This window comes from Mesoplodon densirostris, chromosome 6 (assembly GCF_025265405.1).
Source record: "Mesoplodon densirostris isolate mMesDen1 chromosome 6, mMesDen1 primary haplotype, whole genome shotgun sequence".
Lineage (NCBI taxonomy): Eukaryota > Metazoa > Chordata > Mammalia > Artiodactyla > Ziphiidae > Mesoplodon > Mesoplodon densirostris.
In genome coordinates this window covers 13,374,578-13,396,187 of record NC_082666.1, presented here as the reverse complement: position 1 = coordinate 13,396,187, position 21,610 = coordinate 13,374,578, and the positions used below count along the sequence as shown (strand labels likewise).

The following is a 21,610-nucleotide window of genomic DNA, read 5'->3' as shown; positions in this document are numbered from 1 at the left end:
AGAACACTTGAAAGGGACTTGGCAGAGCCAACACAAACACAGGAAACAACGTAAGAGCAACAACGACAAAACACCAAGCTGTGAAGAGTAAATGCAGAAAGGCTGAGTAGCAGCTGGGGCCCAGCCCGAGGCGGGGTGGGGGGATGGGAGTGGGACGGCGGAGACTCAGCTCTGACCCCCATTTGCTCTGGAAGTGACTGCACTTGCCTGTTGGGAAGTAGCAACTGAAACACAGTCATTTAGACTCGACCCCCATGGGCGAAGCTGAGTTTCTCCAGTGAGGCTGGGCAAGGCTGGGTCACCCCCTGCTAACCCCAACCCCCAGTAGAGTCTCACTCATGCCTCCTCTCTCTCTGTCCCCAAGCTCTGCACTCCTATTCTGGAGCTGACTCAGCCCTCCCACCCCTGCCCTGTGCCCTGCTTCAGCTTCAGGGCTGCTTCCTTCTTCCCCACACAGTGAATCTCCTCCAGAGATGGGGAGGGACACTGCCAGGCTGCTCTCGCAGCCCTCCTCACCTTGTCTGGAGTCTCAAACCCCACCCCAGCTCTGCCCTCCCACCCCGGGTAAGACAGCTGCATGGCTGCATGGCTGCACAGGGAGAGCTGCTCTTGGTTTCCTTCCATCATGAAAGAAGCTATTTTGGACTCTGCACCAACCTGTGTGGGATACTTTCACATACACTTTCTCATGTAGTCCTTGCAAAAGCCCTGCCGTGTATTATGTTCATTGTACAGATAAGAAAACCAAGGCTCAGAAAGGCTTGTTAACATGTCCAAGGCCAAACAGCTAATGATGTAACGAACACACACTGGACACTTCCTATGGAACCAGGCACAGTACCAAGGGCTTCACCCTTCAGAGGTAGGTGCTATTTTGAGTCCCATTTTATCAATGAGGAAACTGCAGCACGGAGCAGTTAAATAACTTGTCTGAGGTCACACAGCTAGTAAGAAGCCAAGCTGGGATTTGAACCCAGATAACCTGACTCTGTAGTCTGTGCTCTGAACCACTGTATCTATTGCTTCTTATATTGCTTATTTATTTGCTAGGCTGATGAACTGGGGTTAAAACACAGGTTTGTCAGTCATTTCCACTCAACTTACTACTTCAGCATTTTTTATCAGTGCAGAATGAGAAATGATGAGGTTTTTTGTTTTGTTTTTAGAAGCCTATGTGATGCTTTTAGTCAGATAAAACTCCCAGCTTTGTTGAATGACTGGATTTCAAACCAACACACACACACACACACACACACACACACACACACACACACACACACACACACGACTTATCCTTCTATAACCAATGTTTCTGAACATAAACCCTCCCATGCAGGGCTTCCCTGGTGGCGCAGTGGTTGAGAGTCCGCCTGCCGATGCAGGGGATGCGGGTTTGTGCCCCGGTCTGGGAGGATCCCACATGCCACGGAGCGGCTGGTCCCGTGAGCCATGGCTGCTGGGCCTGCGCGTCCGGAGCCTGTGCTCCACAACGGGAGAGGCCACAACAGTGAGAGGACCGCGTACCGCAAAAAAAAACAAAAACAAAAACAAACCCTCCCATGCGTTGTCACCTCATCCATTGCCTGTCAAGGATCTCTCAGCAGTTCTGTCCCAGGCCATCAGCTAAGCCATGCAGCCATGCGTGAGCTGAACACTTGGCAAGCCGGTAATATCATTTTTAAGAAAAGGAAGAAAAAGAGGAAGAGAAAAAGGAGGTAAAGGCCGGTATTCTTATTTAATACTTCTGGGTACAGGGGCTGTCCTTGACTTTCATTCTCTCACTGAATCCTCGCAACTACCTTCTAGAGCGGGTGCTGTCCTCACCCGTTTCACAAATAAAGAAAGCGGGGGTAGGCGAGAAGGAGAAGGGAACGACATCTCTCGCCATTTAATCAACAGGAGGGGCCAGACCAGGGCCCTCAGCCCCACCACGCACATCTGCTAAGTCTCTGCTCTGTGCCAGGCCCAGAGCTGAGCACGGAGATCAGAGGAATGAGACTTGTCCTACCCCTTGAGAGTCTCACAGTCCTGACAGGTGGTCTACCACATGCTCCTCCACCGCACGACCACTCAGTCTACACCTTCTAGAAAGACTGAGTCAGGACACCAGTGTCCAGTTTGTTTACTTGGCTGGGAAGAGTCCTTTGAGCAGGAAAAAAAAAAAAAAGCAGTAGTATTAAAATTAACGTTTCATTAAAAATTAAAATGTTCTATTTCCCAGCTGTGAATTATTAAATTCCACGGGCAATTCCAACATGTCAGCGACCCTGACTAGGAAGCCAGATGACAGGCTGAAAACGCAGGCCGTGGGGAGGAAGATGGGGTGTGGGGAGATGATCGAGATCAGCTTCCTGGATGAATCTCTGCTCAGACACCCACCCCACCCCACCCTGAAAAAAAAAAAAAGACAAGTGACAGCAGGCAAACCACACATGTGTAAGAGCCAAAGATGTCCAAGGTCACCAAGATGGGGCTCTAAAAGGAGGAAAAAGTACCAGGAAAGATGGGAAACTGCCCAAATGCCTTCTTTCCAAGCAGGGCACCCACTGTGTTACTTCAGCTTGTGGGGTTCCACCAGTACAGGCTAAAGGTTTCCCACAAAATAAAAGGGCCTCCATAACCCAAACACACACCTAGCTAAGTAATTGGTAGCTTTTACATTCTGTGTACTTATTTATGGGTACGTTGTGGTCCCCAAGGATGGGGAAGAGGAAGCGTTAAAGTTCTATGAATCATGCAGCAGTTCAAAACAGGTGTGGAATGCATACAACGTGTTATTTACTGGACTCCTTCCAGGCAGCAGCACGTAGCCAAGAGCTGATGGTGACATGAACAAGGGTGGTGGCTGTGGGATGGCGAGAAGGAGATGATGTGGGAAGAATCTGCAGGGAAGAGTTAACAGAACATGTAAATGAATTAGACTGTGGGATGGATGAAGGAGCGGATGAAGGAGGAATCAGAGAGGTCTCCTGCACTCTGGCTTGAGATGGGGAATGAGAAGAATGAGGGTGGGGTAGGATCAAGAACTCCACCTGGGTCACGTGAGACACACAGAGGTGTCGGGCAGGCAGTCAGACACAAGCAGGGGATCAGGGAAAACCTTTGGACTAAAGATATAAATGTGGGTGTCCTTCTCCCATGGATGGTGTCTGATGCCATGGAAATGGGTGAGAGCACATTGGAAGATGGTATAAAGAAAAGAGATGGGGATACTGGACTCAACCTCCAGAAACTAATATTTGATGGCTGGGAAGAGGGAGAGGCCCCAATTAAGGAGACTGAGAAGGGAAATGGAAGAAGTAGGAGGAAAATTAAGAGGATGTGATGATACAGAGAGTAAGTGATATTGATGTAAAAATGTATACACAGTATACTAAGATGTTTCAGACAGTTTACAGAAAAGGATACATTCCTATAAATATATTTGTTTATTCAATTGTTCATCTTTCATTCAGTTATGCAAGAAATATACTTTAGTTCCTGAGAAGGCTTAGATTTGGTGTCACTACAAATCAATATTCTTTAAATATCTGTTCGCCAGTTGTTGGAGGAGAAACTGAGCCGTGCGTGGGGGAGAGTGGAGAGAGTGACAGCTGGTGGCTGTGAGCTGTTCCTCTTCTCTGACCCCAGTAATTCAGCCCCGGCCCCGCCTTCCAAGTCCCACTCAGCAAAGCACAAGTATCACAGTAAAAGTGTGCCGCCCTCCTTTGAAGGGAGCTTGGCGACCATCTCTAGCTCATCTAGCTGGCCTTTGGCACGGGGCATGGGGGCAGGGTGTCTCACCACCCCCCCATACACACACATCTAAGGAGCTTGTCAAAGCTACAGTGCCTCCATCTTCTTACATTTCCAGGAATGGTTTAGCATCTCATAGATGGCTACCCTATGTCATTGTCCAGCTCTTCAAATGACACATGGGAGGCCAAAATTCCCCATCCTTTCACACTGACATGGATCCCTTATCCCAAAACAATAAGAGAACTTGCCAGAACATGTTCAGTCTTTCCAGAGCCCAAGCCCCCTCATGCTGGAATAGATACTACTCTCCCTTGATCCTCCTCCTACCTCTACAGCCGCTCCTGCTCCTTTTCAGACTTCTCTTCCTCCACTGGCTCTGTAAAGGCTGATGTCAGACATCCACCTGGTGGCCTCATCCAGGCCTGCAGATCCCATTGCCACCTGTACTCTGATGGCCCCTCTTCCTACATCTCTACTACGTATCTTCTGCCACACTTATGGGCACTGCTATAGACTTGACTGTTGTGTCCCCCCAAAATTCATGTGTTGAAACCTAATCCCATACATGATGGTATTAGCGGGTGGGGCCTTAGGGAGGTGATTAGGTCATGAGGGTGGAATCCTCATGAATGGAATTAGTGCCCTTAGAAAAGAGACCCCAGAGAGTTCCCTCTTCCCTTCTACCACGTGAGAAAACAGTGAGAACATGACTGTGTATACATTAGGAAGTGGGTCCTCATCAGACACCACATCTTCTGGGGCCTTGATCTTGGACTTCCCAGCCTTCAGAACTGTACAAAAAATATTTTTGTTGTTTATAAGCCATCCAGTCTATGGTATTTTGTTATAGCAGCCTGAATGACCAAGACAGGCACCCTGTGAATCTCTGTCCAGATGCCCCACAAGTACCTGAATCCACATACATCCCCAGTTGAGCTCATCGCCCCTCACGCCCCCACCACCACTAACAAACCCTTTCCTGGTCAATGGCACCACCACCCACCAGTCTCTCAGGCCTCACGGTCATCCCAGACAGCTCCTACCTCCTTACCCCCAAACCGCATCCTTCTAAGTCAGGTTGATCACACCTCCTTACTAATCATGGCAAATATTAGTTGCACACCTAGTGCCCCTACAGGACAGTGAACTTCTTGAATATAACCATACTGATTGATTTCTACTGTCTCCTGTGCCTAACACAATGTCTAGTACAGAATTTTTGACCATGACTCATAGTGAGAAATACATCTTCTGTCACAAACACATATGCACATACACATATATACGGAAGCAAAAATTCCACTAAACAATACCTATACTTACTTCATGTGATACCTTCTGATTTTCTATTTGATTTCAATTTTTTTAAAAGTTGTTTTTAACCCATTCAGCTAATTTCTGAACACATTAATGGGTAGTGACCAGTAGTCTGAAAAACACCAGCTAGCATATCACAGGTGTTTGATAAATATTTGTTGTATGTTAAAGAATGCGTGCATGGCCCTATGAGATTCTGGATCATCACTGCCATTTTACAGATGAGTTCACCGAATCACAGAATTTTCTTGCTCTGACTCTAGATTCTGTGGCTTTCCACAACACCCCGTGGCCTGTAAGAACACTTCCAGCCCCAGTATTTTGTGATTCATTTGCTGCCGCTGGCTAACTGCTGTCAGAATCACTGTAGTTGTTGCTCAAGCATTTAAGTCAAAATATCCAGCCTCTCAGTTTCTCATCTAATCTGTTTTCAAGGTCTAATAGATGCTAAGACTCTGTCTCCTCAGTCAGGAACACTCTCCACGGCACCGTTGCCTATGCAGCCCCCCACCACTGCTGAGCTATGGATTTACTGGACTTGGGGCGATGCTTCTTTTCTTACTGTGGATTAAACCAGTCCAAGAGCTGAAGCTCTTCTTCGTCCTCCTTTCTTTGTTCCTTTGCTTTGTCTATGTCTTCTTCTTCTTCGTGGTAACTGTGGGTCCTACATACAAAGGGAAAACAAGCTGAGGAAGGCAGGGAGGGAAAACAAGCTGAGGAAGGCAGGAAGGTGAGTGAGGATCCTGCAAAAACGGGTGCCAAGGCAGAGAACATGTGCACCAAGTGAATGTCTGGAGAAAGGTTCATGATACTAAACGTTTATTCATAAAGACGTACTTTTGATGCAAAGGTGCAGTACTCACCTTTCTTATTATCCTCCCAGGTCAGCGCAGTTAGCAATTTAATGACCCAACAACCATCAGGTTATTTCAGGGGGAGGGAAACTTCATAAAACCGTCCTCATGAAAACGTTTTAGAGTATGACAGTCTTTCCTGCAATCCCAACTTTAGCCTGAATTTCACTCATCCTCAAGTTAAATGGGAAAAAATAAAAACATGAAAACCAAACTTAATGTCCCAGCCCCAACCATGAAATAGAGTCCTTGGGTGCTTCCAATAGGCCAGAAAGACAAATGACTGAGTTTATGGCTGTGAAACCATGTTTGTTTGGTTTTTTTGTCTTTATTTTTTTTTAACATCTTTATTGGAGTGTAATTGCTTTACAGTGGTGTGTTAAGTTTCTGTATGACAAAGTGAATCAGCTCTACATATACAAATATCCCCAGATGAAACCATTTTATTTGGACTCTATAGTGTCGGGTGGATAAACAGACTATCGTCTGACCGCCTTACCCATTGTTAAACCAGCTTGGAAACCACCAGCCCTTCTGAATGCTGTTGTCACCAACTTCTGGGTTTCTAAGAAGTGAAAAAGATGACAAACGTTTTTAGAAAATAAGGCAGTCCCAAACTGGGGGGTTTCCAAACTCTTTTTATGGCAGGTCACTTAAAAAATTTTTTTTAAATCACTAATTCATAAAATGAACCGAAGCGACACCGCTCTAGCTGAATGAGAGAGGATGGACCTGACACTCCCTGGATCTCCCCTCCCTTGGGCGTCCCCTGGCGCTCAGCTCATCCAGGGAGCCCTAGCAGGGAGAGAAGGAGAGAAGAATGACAAGATGTGGAGGTAACTAATACATAAGTCTGGGTCCTGGATCTGCCACTTACTAGTGGTGTGACTGTGATCGGACATTTTCCCTCTCTGAAGCTTGATTTTCTCCTCTGAAAAGTCAGATGCTAATAATAACAACAACAATAATAAATCTACCATGAAGGTGGCTTTGAAGACTAAACAAAGTAGCATACGTAAGAGAGCTTTCTAAGTTGAAAATTACTGTAGCAAGTCGGCATCTTTCAAGAAAACAGTGCACGTTTCCAAGAATGATCTCTTTTGCTAAATGAGGAGAATTTGAGTTGCTACAAAGGTCAGCAGTGACAGACTCAGGAAATCTGAGGGTCTCTAAACCAGAAAGAAGCTCAGCAATCTGTAATCAGAACCACTTTCACCATGCACATGCTGAAGTGTCCACATTCATGGTAAGAGTCTCTCCAAGGGGGGCACCTTCCGGAGGAGGGAAAAGAGGGGGAAGCCAGGGGATACAATGCTCTTCGGTTGGACAAATAAGGTGGTGAGGCATGAATGGGTATAAACAATAAGAAGCCTATTTTAAAGCCCATCTACTTTCAAGAAGTGCTTGAGATGGTTTATGATTAAGAAGGTATAGTTACTTTTCTTTTTCCCACTTGCATAAAATGAATAAATTTTCCAAAATTAAAAAAAAGAAAAAGAAGGTATGGTTACAATAAATAGGGAAACAATACAAGAATGAAGACAAAACTAAACAAACCAAACAAAAACAAAAGGAAACAGAGGAATATTTTAGTCACTCAGGTAGGTGTTTTCACATGACTTGGGTCATCTCAGCCACTCTGTGAGAATAAAAGTTTTACCTTTATTTTTATTTTATGGCTGAGATATTGGTTGAGTGGGTTTGAGCAAATTGCCAAGACCCCATGGCATGTAAGCACAAAAGCCAGGATTTAACACCAGGGGAGAAATTATATCAGAAATGAAGGCCGAGGAGAGTGCAAGTTAAGCTAAGCACAACACTTTGCTCTGAGCTTCTTGGCAACCAAGACAAAGACAGAAAAATGAAGGCTTTCAGAGTCCTAACTGCCAATCATCACCATCATCCTCCTCCTCCTCCTCCTCCTACACACACTAGTTCACTGGGAAACCCAAACTTTTTTCCTGATCCTTTGTCTCAACAAAATTTCTTGCAGGGGTCTTTATACAACATGTAGTGGGCTGCATAATGGACAATATCTACCCTGATTATTTTTATGAGCAAGGCAGGAATGTCCTCCAGACAACACTACTTAAAGAGATAGATAGTTGATGAGAAGCAAGGACAAAACAAGAGTCACGGTTCTATAAAGGCAAGACTAGGGGGCTGGAGGAGTACAGGCCAGACCCCTGGGACCCCTCCCCTCCACCTGTGACCAGAGCTGCATCACCACCTGCCATGTTAAGAATGGACTGTAGGGGTGCCAGAGTGGACATGGGAGGCATCCCGTAGATATCTAGAATTCAAAGCACTTACTTTGACTGGTTTATCCAGAACAAAGAGGCTTCTGGGCTAAAAGCAAATGAGAAATAAAAACATATCATGTTACTTTTAATTTGGAGAAAACCATTATCATTGAAGCCCTGGGCTGAGTTGAGAGCTTGGGTTTTGTCTACTCCCAGGTTTCCACCTTCCTTTGAGATAGAACCAATGATATCAAGGGACTTCAGTCACTTCTGGATTACTCAGAACAAGGGGTGGGAAGGTCTCTGGAGAATCTCAAATCTCAGTTTAAAAAAAAAAAAAAAAAAAGATGGCAGCTCTCCATTGTCCAGGGTGGCCTTGCTGAGGGAGAGGCTCCACAGACAGGTCCCCTCCTGCCACCTGCTCAGGAATCACCCAGGATTATCTTAAAACCAACGACTGCAGAGTCAGCATACCACCAGCTCAGAGCCTTCTACAGAGCAGCCTCAAAGGGCATTTCTTTAGCTAACGAAGGCAGTGAGACCATCTGAAGGCACCTACGAGACTGGACCAGCAACTGTATGACTCCTCTAGGGGACCACCTCCCTTCATTCAACAAATACTTGCTGACAGTGTGTTACATGCTAAGTGCTGGGGATATGGTACTGACTGAGACAGACACAGTCCCTATGCGTCCTTGGGATACAGACAAGCTAGTGGGGAGAGAGCAGAAAGAAAAAAAAAGCATAAGTAACCAGGAGCACTTAACAGGAAGACCTGGAAGGCTTCCCGGAGGAGGGGATAATGTTTTAGCTGAGTTCTGAAGGATAAATAGGAGTCCAGGGGAAGAGGAAGTGGGAAGCGTGTCCCTAACAGAGACAAAAATATGCAGAGGCCCTGAGAAAGGAAGGAGGCACTTAAATGTGCAAGGAAATAAACAGAGAAGTAGCCAGAGGTCCCCTCGCTGGGGCCTGCTGGGGATTTTGCCCTTGAAGAATTTTAGGCAGGAGACGAATAGGGTCCTATCTGTAGGCCTTGTGAGAGTAGATATGGGTGACTAGTCATGAGGTGCTGGCAGTGGTCCAGGCCCAGGTCAAGGCAGCCAGGGAGATGGAGGGAGAGGACTGCACTGACTTGAGAGACATTTGGGGGGTAAAGGGACAGGACTTGTAGTACTAGATTCCTCCATTGTTTTGTGCACGGAAGCTGTGCCCAATGGCTAAACCTTACTTGCTCACTTCTCCTCCCTGTGAATAAAAAGGAGAGAGCCTGGTAGAAAGAGTTCTGGACCTGGGCTCAGGCACCTGCCCTGGCTCAGCGCCTTTCTGGCCCCAGCTGCCCTCATCTCTGGAAAAAATAAATGACTAATATTTGTTTCAGACTCTGCCTCCTGCCCCTGCTGGGGGTCCGCATCTCCTGGTAGGAGTAAAATGCATGCTCTCTTTCCACTTATGGTTTCCCCTCTGAGCTCAATACTTGTGGACCAAGCTCTAACATCCCTTGTTTCTAAATCTGTTTATTGATCTGACAATATTCATAATAGCTAGTACTTGGCCAGGGACTGTTCTAAGCAACTGACATGTATTAGCTCATTAAATCCTCACAACAATCAGTGAAGGAGATTCTGTTCTTCCTCAGAGGCACCGACACATTAAGTGGTTTTGTTCAAGGTCCTACTGCTAGGAGAAGAAACAGGATTTGAACCTGGGGAATCTGACTCCACGCCCTACAAGAGGAGGAAGGAAGAGGGGAGAGGAGGGGGCGGGCCCGCTGCAGCTCAGCACTCAGACCCCCACCTGGCACTCAGGGCGTCAATCTGTAGATTCAGATTCACCACCTTGTCCCAACCTTTTACTTTGCCATCTTGCCCTTTGCACCCTCCTCTCCCAGAAGCCTTCGACATCTCAGGTCACAGCAACACCCACGCTGCAGTGTATGGCATTTGACACATATTCATCCTTCAAGGCACAGCTCAAATGCCACCTCTTCTGTGCCTTCCTTGGTATGATCTTAGCACAGTGCCTGGCACACAGTAGGTGCTCAATAAATATTTGTAAATAAAGGCAAAAAAAATAGATCCCTCTCTAAGCCAAACATAATCTTTGCCTTCTTGAACTCTCCTGGTCCCTTTTCTCTCCCTCTGATGTCCTTCCTCCACTTCGCATTGTTGGCTATTTTTTTTTTAATTTAACTTTATCTAGGCTTTTGGTTTGATTTTCTAAATTTAACTTTTAAAAAATTATTTATTTATTTATCGTTGTGTTGGGTCTTTGTTGCCGCGCACGGGCTTTCTCTAGTTGCGTCGAGAAGGGGCTACTCTTCGTTGTGTTGCATGGGCTTCTCATTGCGGTGGCTTCTCTTGCTGTGGAGCACGGGCTCTAGGCGCGCGGGCTTCAGTACTTATTGCACGCGGGCTCAGTAGTTGTGGCTCACGGGCTCTGGAGCACAGGCTCAGTAGTTGTGGTGCACAGGCTTAGTTGCTCCATGGCATGTGGGATCTTCCCGGACCAGGGATCGAACGCGTGTCCCCTGCATTTGCAGGTGGATTCTTAACCACTATACCGCCAGGGAAGTCCTGCATTTTTGGTTTATTGGTGTGTACGTCTGTTTGCTCCATCCAGAGCATAACCCCTTGAGGGTAGGAATTCTCCTTGGCTCACACTGTATCCTTCACAGCACTCGGCATGAACAACCAGCTCAAGAAGGAGCCCCAGACGATGAATCAGATCTGAATTCTAGTTAGAACTTGGACAGAAATTCACTGTTAAGTCATTTCACCTATTTGATCTCCATTTTGTCACTTGAAAAATGGGAACTCTCAACTAAAGGAAGGGTTGTAATCGTGGGTCAAGAATGGGCTGCAATCAGACAGCTCCAGACCTAAATCTTCCTGAAAATGTGACCTTGAACATTCACATTTAACATTGTGGAGACTCAGTGTTCCTCATCTGGAAATGCTGACTAATACTTACTTGCAGGCCTATTTTAAGAACTGGAGGGAATGTACAGTGCAGTTCCTGGCACCTGCAAATGCTCAATAACTAGTAGCTGCTATCATCAAAATCACCCTCACTATCATTACTTTATTATAACTTTTAAAGTTTCTTCATCTCTAAAATTCTAAGAATTTTTTTTTATCCAGCCTCAAATCAAACATTCTTTCAGGATGCTCTACTGACAATAGTTCTCTTTCCTAATCAGTTGATGTGTTCAACTGAGTTATTTTACAACCCTTTTTAGCTACAGTGCTGCCCACCTGTCTAAGGTTAGTGCCCTCAGCTCACCTCAGATCATCACATGGCCAATTCACAGGGTGGCGAAGAATCTGCTCCCTTTTAAACCTCTTGCAGACATTCAAATAGATTCCTCACATTGAAGAATTATGTGGCTGCAGTCTGGGTGCCAGACTATGGCCCTGAAGAGCAGCCAGAACCTACTCCAGTTACTGTGCAGAGAACAGTGTGCCCAGCACTGCAAAATAACCCTCTTTATGAGAGGCCAGTGCCAAGATGCACATTTGGGCCTTTGGCTCCCATAATTTAATTTTGTGAAGTACCCAAAATATGGAAGTATGACTCTGGCTGCAATTCAAAACACCAAGGTTATCCAACCAAGCGCTCAGAGCTTGAAGGTTACCGACACAAGCAACTCAATTCAGGGGAGGAACCCAAAGGGTGCTTGCTCTTCTGCTGGATTCTTCCAACTGCTAGAGCTCTTCCTTCTATTATTTGCCAAAATCCCCTGTCCTATTCTCCCCTCTGAGCAGATGATGAGGATGGCGGTAATGATGATGATGATAATGGTGATAGCAGCTAGCATTTACTGAGTGTGTTGCCCTAAGCGCTTTATACACAATAACTTATTTAATCCACCAACCCTATGAAGCAGGTACTACTGTTATGCCCATTTAAAAAAAAATAATCCAGGTTTACTAAAGCTTTTACAGGTATGCAAACTGGTCTGCTCCACAAATACACTCACTAAGACAGGGAGAAGAGCCCCCTATTCATCGGTCGTTTCTTTTTTTTTTTTAACTTATTATTTTATATTGGAGTATAGTTGATTAACAATGTTGTGAGAGCTTCAGGTGTAGAGCACAGTGATTCAGTTATACATATACGTGTATCTGTTCTTTTACAAATTCTTTTTCCATTTAGGTTGTTACATAATACCGAGCAGAGTTCCCTGTGCTATACAGTAGGTCCTTGTTGGTTATCCATTTTAAATACAGCAGTGTGTACACGTCAATCCCAAACTCCCTAACTATCCCTCCCCCCACCCTTCCCCCCGGTAACCATAAGTTTGTTCTCCCATTTTTAAAGATAGGGAAACTGAGGAACAGAGTGGCTGAGTAACTTACCCAAAGTCACAGAGGGGGTAAGTGGTGGCACAGGACCAGCCCCAGGCAGCCTAGCTCCAGACTCCAGTGAGGATATTTCCTCAGCCCTCAAGTATCTAAGGAAGCCCCAGGGTCCCTGCATCCAACACTGAGTCATCTTTTCTTTGGACTAAGTACCCAGTTTCAATTCAAAAGACCTGGTTTATAGACCACTTCAACAGGGTCACTCTCTAGCTTATCTTGTTTTTCTTAAAATTTGTTCAGAATGAAACAGGATAACACTCCAGAAGCCGTGAGATCTATGCAGCACCCCGGGGAATAACAGCTCTGGAGTCTAGAGAATCCTCCTTCTACTGATGTACCTGAAGGTGCAGTTCCTTTATAAGTGGCCAAGATTGTCCTGCTGGCTCATCCAATCTTAGAATTTAAGAATTGAAAGAGACATTCTAATGTTCATCCAGGCCATCATCTTGAACTTGGGAGGCTTCTAAGACACTTCACCATGAAAATATCAGTGGTGACGAGACAGCTCTCCTGGCCCAGAATTGTAAGATGGCCTTTTTAAAATTTATTTTATTTTTGGCTGTGTTGGGTCTTCGTTTCTGTGCGAGGGCTTTCTCTAGTTGCGGCGAGCGGGGGCCACTCTTCATCGCAGTGCGCGGGCCTCTCACTGTCGCGGCCTCTCTTGTCATGGAGCACAAGCTCCAGAGGCGCAGGCTCAGTAGTTGTGGCTCATGGGCTTAGTTGCTCTGCGGCATGTGGGATCTTCCCAGACCAGGGCCCGAACCCGTGTCCCTGCACTGGCAGGCAGATTCTCAACCACTGCGCCAGCCACCAGGGAAGCCCTAAGGTGGCCTTTTTGAAAGAAAGGCTGAGCTGTACCAATGCCTCTTAAGTCAAAACCATCGTGCATTTTTGTAGCCACTTGCGGAGATTCCTTTCTGTCAGAGGCCTCTGCAGCTGGAATCTCCGAGGCATTGGTAGTTTCCAAAAACACAGAAGCAGCTCAAATATTTGGGGTGAATCCACGGATGAACTTGAAAACTCAGAAATATTTAATTCATTTTGCTTTCCAGGGTTAAAAGAAAGACAAAATACCCCAAAGTTTTGCCAGGCACAAATGAATCACCAGCAATTCAGAGTGTATTTTGCACCAAAGTCAACAAGCTTGAGTTGTTCCTTTAAACTTTGCAAATATTTTAGGACTGCAAAAATCAGGGTGGATTTCTCATGGAATTCCTGTCTGAAATTTCTTAAGGTAATTTCCATATCTGGTCATATAAATAATTTAATATGACATTTTGGTCTTAATATGACCTTACTCTTATCCAGAACCGCAAAAGTATAAAAATCAAGACATTAGGAACATGGCAGGAAGGAAGATAATTAATTACTTAGAAGGTGCATGAAGATCTTATGATTTTGGGCTTCCCTGGTGGCGCAGTGGTTAGGAATCCGCCTGCCAATGCAGGGGACATGGGTTCAAGCCCTGGTCGGGGAAGATCCCACATGCTGCAGAGCGACTAAGCTCGCGTGCCACAACTGCTGAAGCCCACGCGCCTAGAGCCCGTGCTCCGCAACGAGAAGCCACCGCAATGAGAAGCCCGCACACCACAACGAAGAGTAGCCCCTGCTCGCCGCAATTAGAGAAAGCCTGTGCATAGCAACGAAGACCCAGCGCAGCCAAAAGTAAAATAAATAAATCTTTAAAAAAAGAAAAAAAAGGATCTAATGATTTTAAAGACAGTCTAGGGCTCAGGGATACAGGAAAGATGGAATCCCTTCTTTATGGTGTCAGTTAATCCTAATTTTAATTCAACCTGCTGACTTGGCTGATACCTGGAGATTAGAGGAGACTTTCATTAACATTGCTTTATCATGTTTCATAATTACCTGTTGATATATTCCCAAAACACAACAATTACAGTTGAGACAACCAGCATTGACAGAATCACTTTTCCTTTGACATTCATTATTTTCTCCTGGGAAAAGAAAAGAAGAGGGGGAAAAATAGATTAAATATTGAGAATGGGATATAGTTTTTTTTTTTTTTAAAGATTTTTTTGATGTGGTCCTTTTTTTTTAAAGTCTTTATTGAATTTGTTAGAATATTGTTTCTGTTCTATGTTTTGGGTTTTTGGCTGTGAGGCATGTGGGATCTTAGCTCCCCAACCAGGGATCGAACCTGCACCCCCTGCATTGGAAGGCGAAGTCTCAACCACTGGACCACCAGGGAAGTCCCGGGATATGGTTTTTAAGAAATGCTTCTGGGCCTCCCTGGTGGCGCAGTGGTTGAGAGTCCGCCTGCCGATGCAGGGGATACGGGTTCGTGCCCCGGTCTGGGAGGATCCCATATGCCGCGGAGCGGCTGGGCCCGTGAGCCATGGCCGCTGGGCCTGCGCATCCGGAGCCTGTGCTCCGCAACGGGAGGGGCCACGGCAGTGAGAGGCCCGCATACCGCAAAAAGAAAAAAAAAAAAAAAAAAAATAGAAAAAAAAAAGAAATGCTTCTACCCATATCCTTTCTAAAAGGAAAAGTTGATGAATATTTAATGAGAGCTAAGGAGCAGGTTCTACCTTAAACTGCATAGGCCTGTGTTGGCAGATTAGCCAGTTCAATGAATTGACGGGGCTGGTTGGGTTGGGAAGGACGCTAAGGCCACTTGGAGGCTCAGAGGGAAAGTATCCTAATTGATCACAAGGTTCACCATGGACGTGGGAGAGTGGGGGGTTGTTTGTTTATTTATTTATTTATTTACTTATTTTTATTGTAGTATAGTTGCTTTACAATGATGTGTTAGTTTCTGCTGTACAGCAAAGTGAATCAGTTATCTGTATACATATATCCCCTTTTTTGGATTTCCTTCCCATTTAGGTCACCACAGAGCACTGAGTAGAGTTCCCTGTACTATATAGTAGGTTCTCATTAGTTATCTATTTTATACATAGTAGTGTATACATGTCAATCCCAATCTCCCACTTCATCCCATCCCCCCTTACCCCCTTGGTAACCATAAGTTTATTTCCTACATCTGTGACTCTATTTCTGCTTTGCAAATAAGTTCATCTGTACCATTTTTCTAGAGTGAGGGTCTAGCTAATGTTTCCCATGGATGTCAGCTGCCTCTGACTCAGATCGCCCCACCTCTTGGCATGTGATTTTGGGGAACCATCCATTCCTGAGCTCTGCTGCCCTTGATATACTGCCTATATGCCCATCCTCAGAGGGGAAAACGCTCTGGTCTTTTACAATCAACCACTTCCCAGCCAGCTTTTCTCCACCACACCCACACAATCGACACACAGTAGGTATATAAATATTTCTTGATTGCTGCATGAAATGGTGATTGAAGGGGGAAGGGGTGATGGGTGTGGAATAACACTTTGGGAAGTACCTTAATTTGGGTGGTCGGGGAAGGCCTCACTGGGGAGGTGATTTTAAAGCTTCCCATGGGATGAAGATAGGATGGAAAAGGATGGAAAGTGCCATGAGAAAGGGTGAGAATATTTCAGAAACAGCATCTATACCAGGCTGACCGAGAAAAAGCTTCTTGTGTTTGGAATAACACAAAAGCAAAAAACCTGGACAAGAAAAAAACAGTGAAGTTGTCCCACCTGAGTGGCTGGAACGAGGGCGGGGTGGTGGTAGGAGGCAGCCAGAGGGTGGGCAGGGGCAGTCAGAGCCTGGAAAGGCATGGAAAGTGGGTGGGGACCCACCAAAGCATCCGAAGCTGAAGAATCACTTCATCCAACTTCATTCAGAGAGACCCATCTGAGCGCTGGGTATGCAGAACAGATAAGAGGACAAGAGCAGACTATTTTAATGGCCACAAAGAGGAGGTGGCCTGCCCCAAAGGGTGGCTTCATTCAAAATATACTTTGGAGACAGAATTAATAGGATTTGGCTGGTAATTTAGTCATCAGGGATGAGGGAAGAAACAAGGTTTCTGCTTAAGCAGGTGGGTTGTAGCATTTCCTCAAATGGGTTGGAGGGACAGGCTTGGAGGATAATGATCATGAATTGCCCTTTGGATGTGTGTATTTCGAGGAGTGTGTGAACACCTGAATGGAGACAGGTAGGCAAGTGGACTTCCGAGTCTGAAGTTCATGGGAGAGATGTGGGCGGGCTGTGCAGTTGGAGGAGCTGTCCACGGACCCAGGACAGTATTTAACATGAAGGGAATGAATTCGATTACCAAGGAGAGAATGTAGAGAGAAAAAAAGGAAGGAGGGCCCTGGGCTGAAGCTTGAAGATGCCGACACTTAGAGGTAGGATAGAGGAGGGGGCGAGAAGGAGAGGACCAGGAGGTGGAGAAAACACAAGCGTGGACACGTGGGAGCCAATGTCACCGCCTCTGTGAAGCCACTTCCCACTCCACCCTGACCACCAGCGAAGCCCCCTTTCTCTTCTCCAGCTCCCCATCACTTTCTTTTTTTTTTTTTTTTTTTTTTTTTGCGGTACGTGGGCCTCTCACTGTTGTGGCCTCTCCCATTGCGGAGCACAGGCTCCGGACGCGCAGGCTCAGCGGCCATGGCTCACAGGCCCAGCCGCTCCGCGGCATGTGGGATCGTCCCAGACCGGGGCACGAACCCGTGTCCCCTGCATCGGCAGGCAGACTCTCAACCACTGCGCCACCAGGGAAGCACCCCCCATCACTTTGTTTACGTTGCTGTACACATCACCTTGGGAGGCAGCTCACGTTTGGCTCTGTCTCTCCTAATCATTCATTTGAGCTTCCTGAGGGCCAAGAGGATGTCTTCTTCTTCTTTTTTTTTTTTTTGGCCACACCACGTGGCATGTGGGATCTTAGTTCCCTGACTAGGGATGGAACCCATGTCCCCTGCACTGGAAGCATGGAATCTTAAACACTGGACTGCCAGGCAAGTCCCAGGAAGGATGTCTTCTTATTCAACCCTGAATCCCCAGTGCCCCACAGACAGCAGAGGGGGCTGTCAATAAATGTCTGGTGAGCACATGAAATAAAATGAGAATGGCACTGAGATGTGTCCTTTCAGGGGACAGGTTATTCTCCAATTCTTTTCAAAGAACGTTCTGAGATGATTCCCGGCTTGGATCTCACATGCTCCATCACCTTTATTATTAAATCCAGTTAAAGAAGAAAAAGGGGCTTCCCTGGTGGCGCAGTGGTTGAGAGTCTGCCTGCCGATGTAGGGGACACAGGTTCGTGCCCCGATCCGGGAAGATCCCACATGCCGCGGAGCAGCTGGGCCTGTGAGCCATGGCTGCTGAGCTTGCGTGTCCGGAGCCTGTGCTCCGCAATGGGAGAGGCCACAACAGTGAGAGGCCCGCGCACCACAAAAAAAAAAAAAAAAGAAGAAAAAGTATGGGATCAGCCATGACACTCTATTCCTTCTTGCTTAGAAGGTGTGTTCTGTTTGGAAATGGAAAAGCCAGGGCTGAACTCGAGGTCATAACTCAACCTCCAGCTTTCAGATACAACTGATCGGTGGTGTTCCAGAGACCGTGAGAATATGAGCCTGCTGGGCCACAGGGAAACCTCGGTCTCAAGCTTCTTCCCTGTGAATACCTCGTGAGCTGGCACAGACAGCCCAGGGCCCACAGCAAAGTTACGAAATGCAGAGGGCTGCATGCAACTCGGCCCCGCTGTTGGAAAAAGCCACTTGATTTCTATGTCAACAGCATTAGCACTGAGTGCAAGGAAAGGCCTGGGTGTGGAAGCAAACAGATCTGGATTGAGACTGTGGCCATCTCTCTCTGCCACTGTCTTCACTCCCAGAGAAGTGTGGATGGTGATAGAACACAGGAGCTTGGGAATGAGGCGGGGATTTGAGACACACGAAAATGGGTAACTCCGAACATGTAAGCATCTTTTCAGACCCTCACCCAACTCCAAGCTCTGAAAACCAAAAGCCTGTTTATAATTCAATTGGCACCCAGGCCCTAACTGACATGAGGCTATTTATAAACTTTATCCCACTTAGTGAGACTGTTTAAATGTTTCTTTGCATAAATATTGATGTATTTTGTTATGTGCTTGCTGCTGCTGCACTGGGTGCATTACATAATATGATAAATACTCTGCATCTAAAAAATTCTGAATTCCAACATATCTGGCCCTAGGGATTCAGAAAAGGGATGGTGGACCTGTAACGGATCACATTTAGGTGGGTTTCCTCGTCTCTAAAATGGGGTTAAAAATGGTGATGACTGTAAGAGTTGGCATCCATAAAATATTTAGCATTGTGCCTGGCACCATATAAATGCTCAAACAATGCTAGTTCTTATTACTGGTATCCATAAAACAGGCTGTTGGGAGGATCCAATGAAGATAGCACAGTGCCTGGTAGTTAGCAAGAGCTCAAAGCATATTTGAGAGAAAAGAATAAGGGTTTTGGAATAAGAACATGTTAAACAATAAAGTGCAAACGGATGCAAATTAGGGACTCTAAAAGTTTATCCATCTGTTCTGTGCTGCAGCCTGATTAAGAGCTCCTTGGCAATGCCAGGCGACTTTGATTTTCTTTGATCAAGCCCAGGCCATCCGAAGCTTGATCAACCCCATCTGCTGAGGATCAAACGCAAATTTTCTCCTGGTGTAAGAAACATTAAATAGAGAAACGCGCAAGCTCTCATGGTAGAGAACATTGACGCTTACATCAGGGAGAGCCTGATATAAAATCAGACACACCCCCTAATCCCCTCTCCAAATGCAGCTGTTTGATTTTTTAATTTCAGAAATTAGCCTCAGAGGCAACTCTTGAAGCCCATTTCTTTCTGGACTCTATAAATGACTTGACTCTGCTTACTTTTTGCTGTGGCCAGGCATCACTCTTGTTGGAAACTTGCAGTTGGAAGCTGTGCAAATGAGCCAATCTCACATCCTTTAGCAAAGCACTGGAAACGGGTGTATACACGCTTCCTGGAATCTGGAACCCAAGTCTCTGGGGACAGAAGGGTTGGCAGGGTGGCCAGCGGGTCTTTTAAAACATTTTTATTTTTCTCTCTGGATAAAATGAGGCATTTGGCAGCCAATGCGGCCTAAAAGCCCTTCGCTGATGTGTTTGTCTCTCAGAATTTTCAAAACTGTGTCATTCTGAAGATTCGTGGTTGACTCTCTTACCCACCAAGTAGGAAAGTTGGGGTTGCTTCCAAATATCCCATTTAGGGCTTCCCTGGTGGCGCAGTGGTTGAGAGTCTGCTTGCCGATGCAGGGGACACGGGTTCGTGCCCTGGTCCAGGAAGATCCCACATGTTGCAGAGCGGCTGGGCCCGGGAGAGGCCACAACAGTGAGAGGCCCGCGTACCGCAAAAAAAAAAAAAAAAAAAACCCAAAACCCCCCCACAAATATCCCATTTAAGGGGTTGAGCACAGAATTAGGACCTACAGAATACTAACACCCTGCCTTATATGGGAGAGTGTAACTAGCTGAGTCACCTGGACCCCACCCCTCAGAGGATCATGTGAGCCCAGCCAGGCCCAGTTCCACCTGAGCCCTCCCAGCATCTCCCAGGCCCTCTTGTCATGGTGTTTGCGATTTCCCTCTGAATCCATCCCAACACCGACACGGGCTGCTCCTGGGCCACTCCCAGAACTCAGTCCCTGCAACGGTTTCCACAGGAAACCGTCCCCACTCCTGCAACAGGTGCAGACTGTGCTAAAAACCTGGGTGCATTTCGCAAGGCAGGGTCACACTGTAAGCCTGTCGTTCCTCCGCCGTCCTCGCCCCCTCCCCACCCCCGCCTCCTCTTCCGCTTCTGTTTGCCTGGAGTGTCAGATGTTTCCATGTGGCCCATAAATTAATTCTTCCACACAGAATGATACACACACCCACGACGTCAGAGAATCTTATAGTTTCACCCCAACTGATCTAAGTCAAGGTATTCCTTCCAAACAGAATTCCTCTCTGAAAGGATTTCTAGTGGCCCTTGTTCTCTCCATCCCGTGTCAGGGGAAAAGGTGAGCATCTCAGCTGAATCACAGGCACTCAGAAGCCCTGGAAAAGCCATTATCTTGGGAGAGAATGGGAACAGCAGTGGCAGAGGAAACCAAACCTTCCTGTAGGCTGAAGAATCTTCCTCTCTGCCCGTGATTCTTCCCCCTGCCCCTGGAACCCACAAGTGCTGCAAACAAAACAAAGCAGCTAAAGGGGGTGGGGAGAGGGCTCAGGAGCTGACTGGGCATTAGTCACCCTGCACAAAACTCCTAATCTTTCACCTTCCACATCCTCCATTGTAACACTTAGATCCAGCATTCCAGGCAGAAATTAGGCCGGGCGAATGTGCAGTCCTATATGCACAACCCCGGGCAAGTTCTCTGGCTCTGAGCCTCTATTTACATAGACAAGATGGAGCTTCAAACACCCTCCTCTAGGGTTCTTGAAAGGACAAAAGGAGACATGTTTACACAGCACATTGTGCCTGGTGGTCAGTAAATGCTCCACCAATGGCAGTGGTAAAAGGATGATGCTTTCTCAGGGGAGAGATTCAGAAATGCGTGGCTCTGAGGGCAGAGCTGTGGTTCCCTCTGAGAGGAGTCTTGGCCCTCCAGGGCAGCACCACACAGAAGAGTCAAGGGAGAGCCCTCCGGGCCACGCTGTGACTGCTGTGACAGTCAGCTCGGCTCCCCACCGCCCCCCAGCTCGGGGTCCCGCTGCGCATGGCCTTTGCCCCCATGGCTCACCATGGCCAGGGAAGGAAGCGGCGGCTCAAACATCACCCCAGCTCCCACACAGAGCGGCTTTGGGAACCAGGGTCACGGGTTCCTCTGGCCTCAGTCTCCCCGGCCTTGAAACAAGTCCTGTGGACTTAACTTTCCATGACAGGCTTTCCTGATTGACCGAGGACCTGGATGAGAAATCAGCCACAGGGCTGGAAGTCTCATTTTATGAGGACAAGTTCACTCAGCCACATGGAGCTCGTTTTGCTGCAACGGCCCGCAGCTTCCTGGAAGTGATGATCAAGAGAGAGGATGGCCAACCAACTCATGTTGAGCCCACAGGCCAACTAATCCAGAAGCTTATGAAACCTCTGAGTCAGGACCCCGGGCAAGACTGGGCCTGCTCTCCCATTGGGGTGGAGAGTGGGGAAGGCCCAAATGCTGCTCCGAGGCAAGGCGCTGCTCCTGCCTGGGGGAATCACT

General features: G+C 46.8%; 1 protein-coding gene across 5 annotated transcripts in view; it reads right to left on the bottom strand.

The window, feature by feature from the left end:
• GGTA1 (glycoprotein alpha-galactosyltransferase 1 (inactive)) overlaps positions 1–21,610 on the bottom strand; it is a 67,013-nt gene that overhangs the window by 7,710 nt on the left and 37,693 nt on the right. For 3 of the 5 annotated variants that reach the window (XM_060101444.1, XM_060101443.1, XM_060101440.1), the window contains 4 exons: positions 14,383–14,471; positions 8,223–8,258; positions 6,409–6,474; positions 5,618–5,719 (listed from right to left, as the gene is read on the bottom strand). In XM_060101444.1, coding sequence (XP_059957427.1) covers positions 5,618–5,719; positions 6,409–6,474; positions 8,223–8,258; positions 14,383–14,462 — 284 coding nt within the window. In that variant the 5' untranslated portion in view covers positions 14,463–14,471. The remainder of the gene's footprint in view (positions 1–5,617; positions 5,720–6,408; positions 6,475–8,222; positions 8,259–14,382; positions 14,472–21,610) is intronic. The other 2 variants (XM_060101441.1, XM_060101442.1) reach the window with 2 other exon arrangements.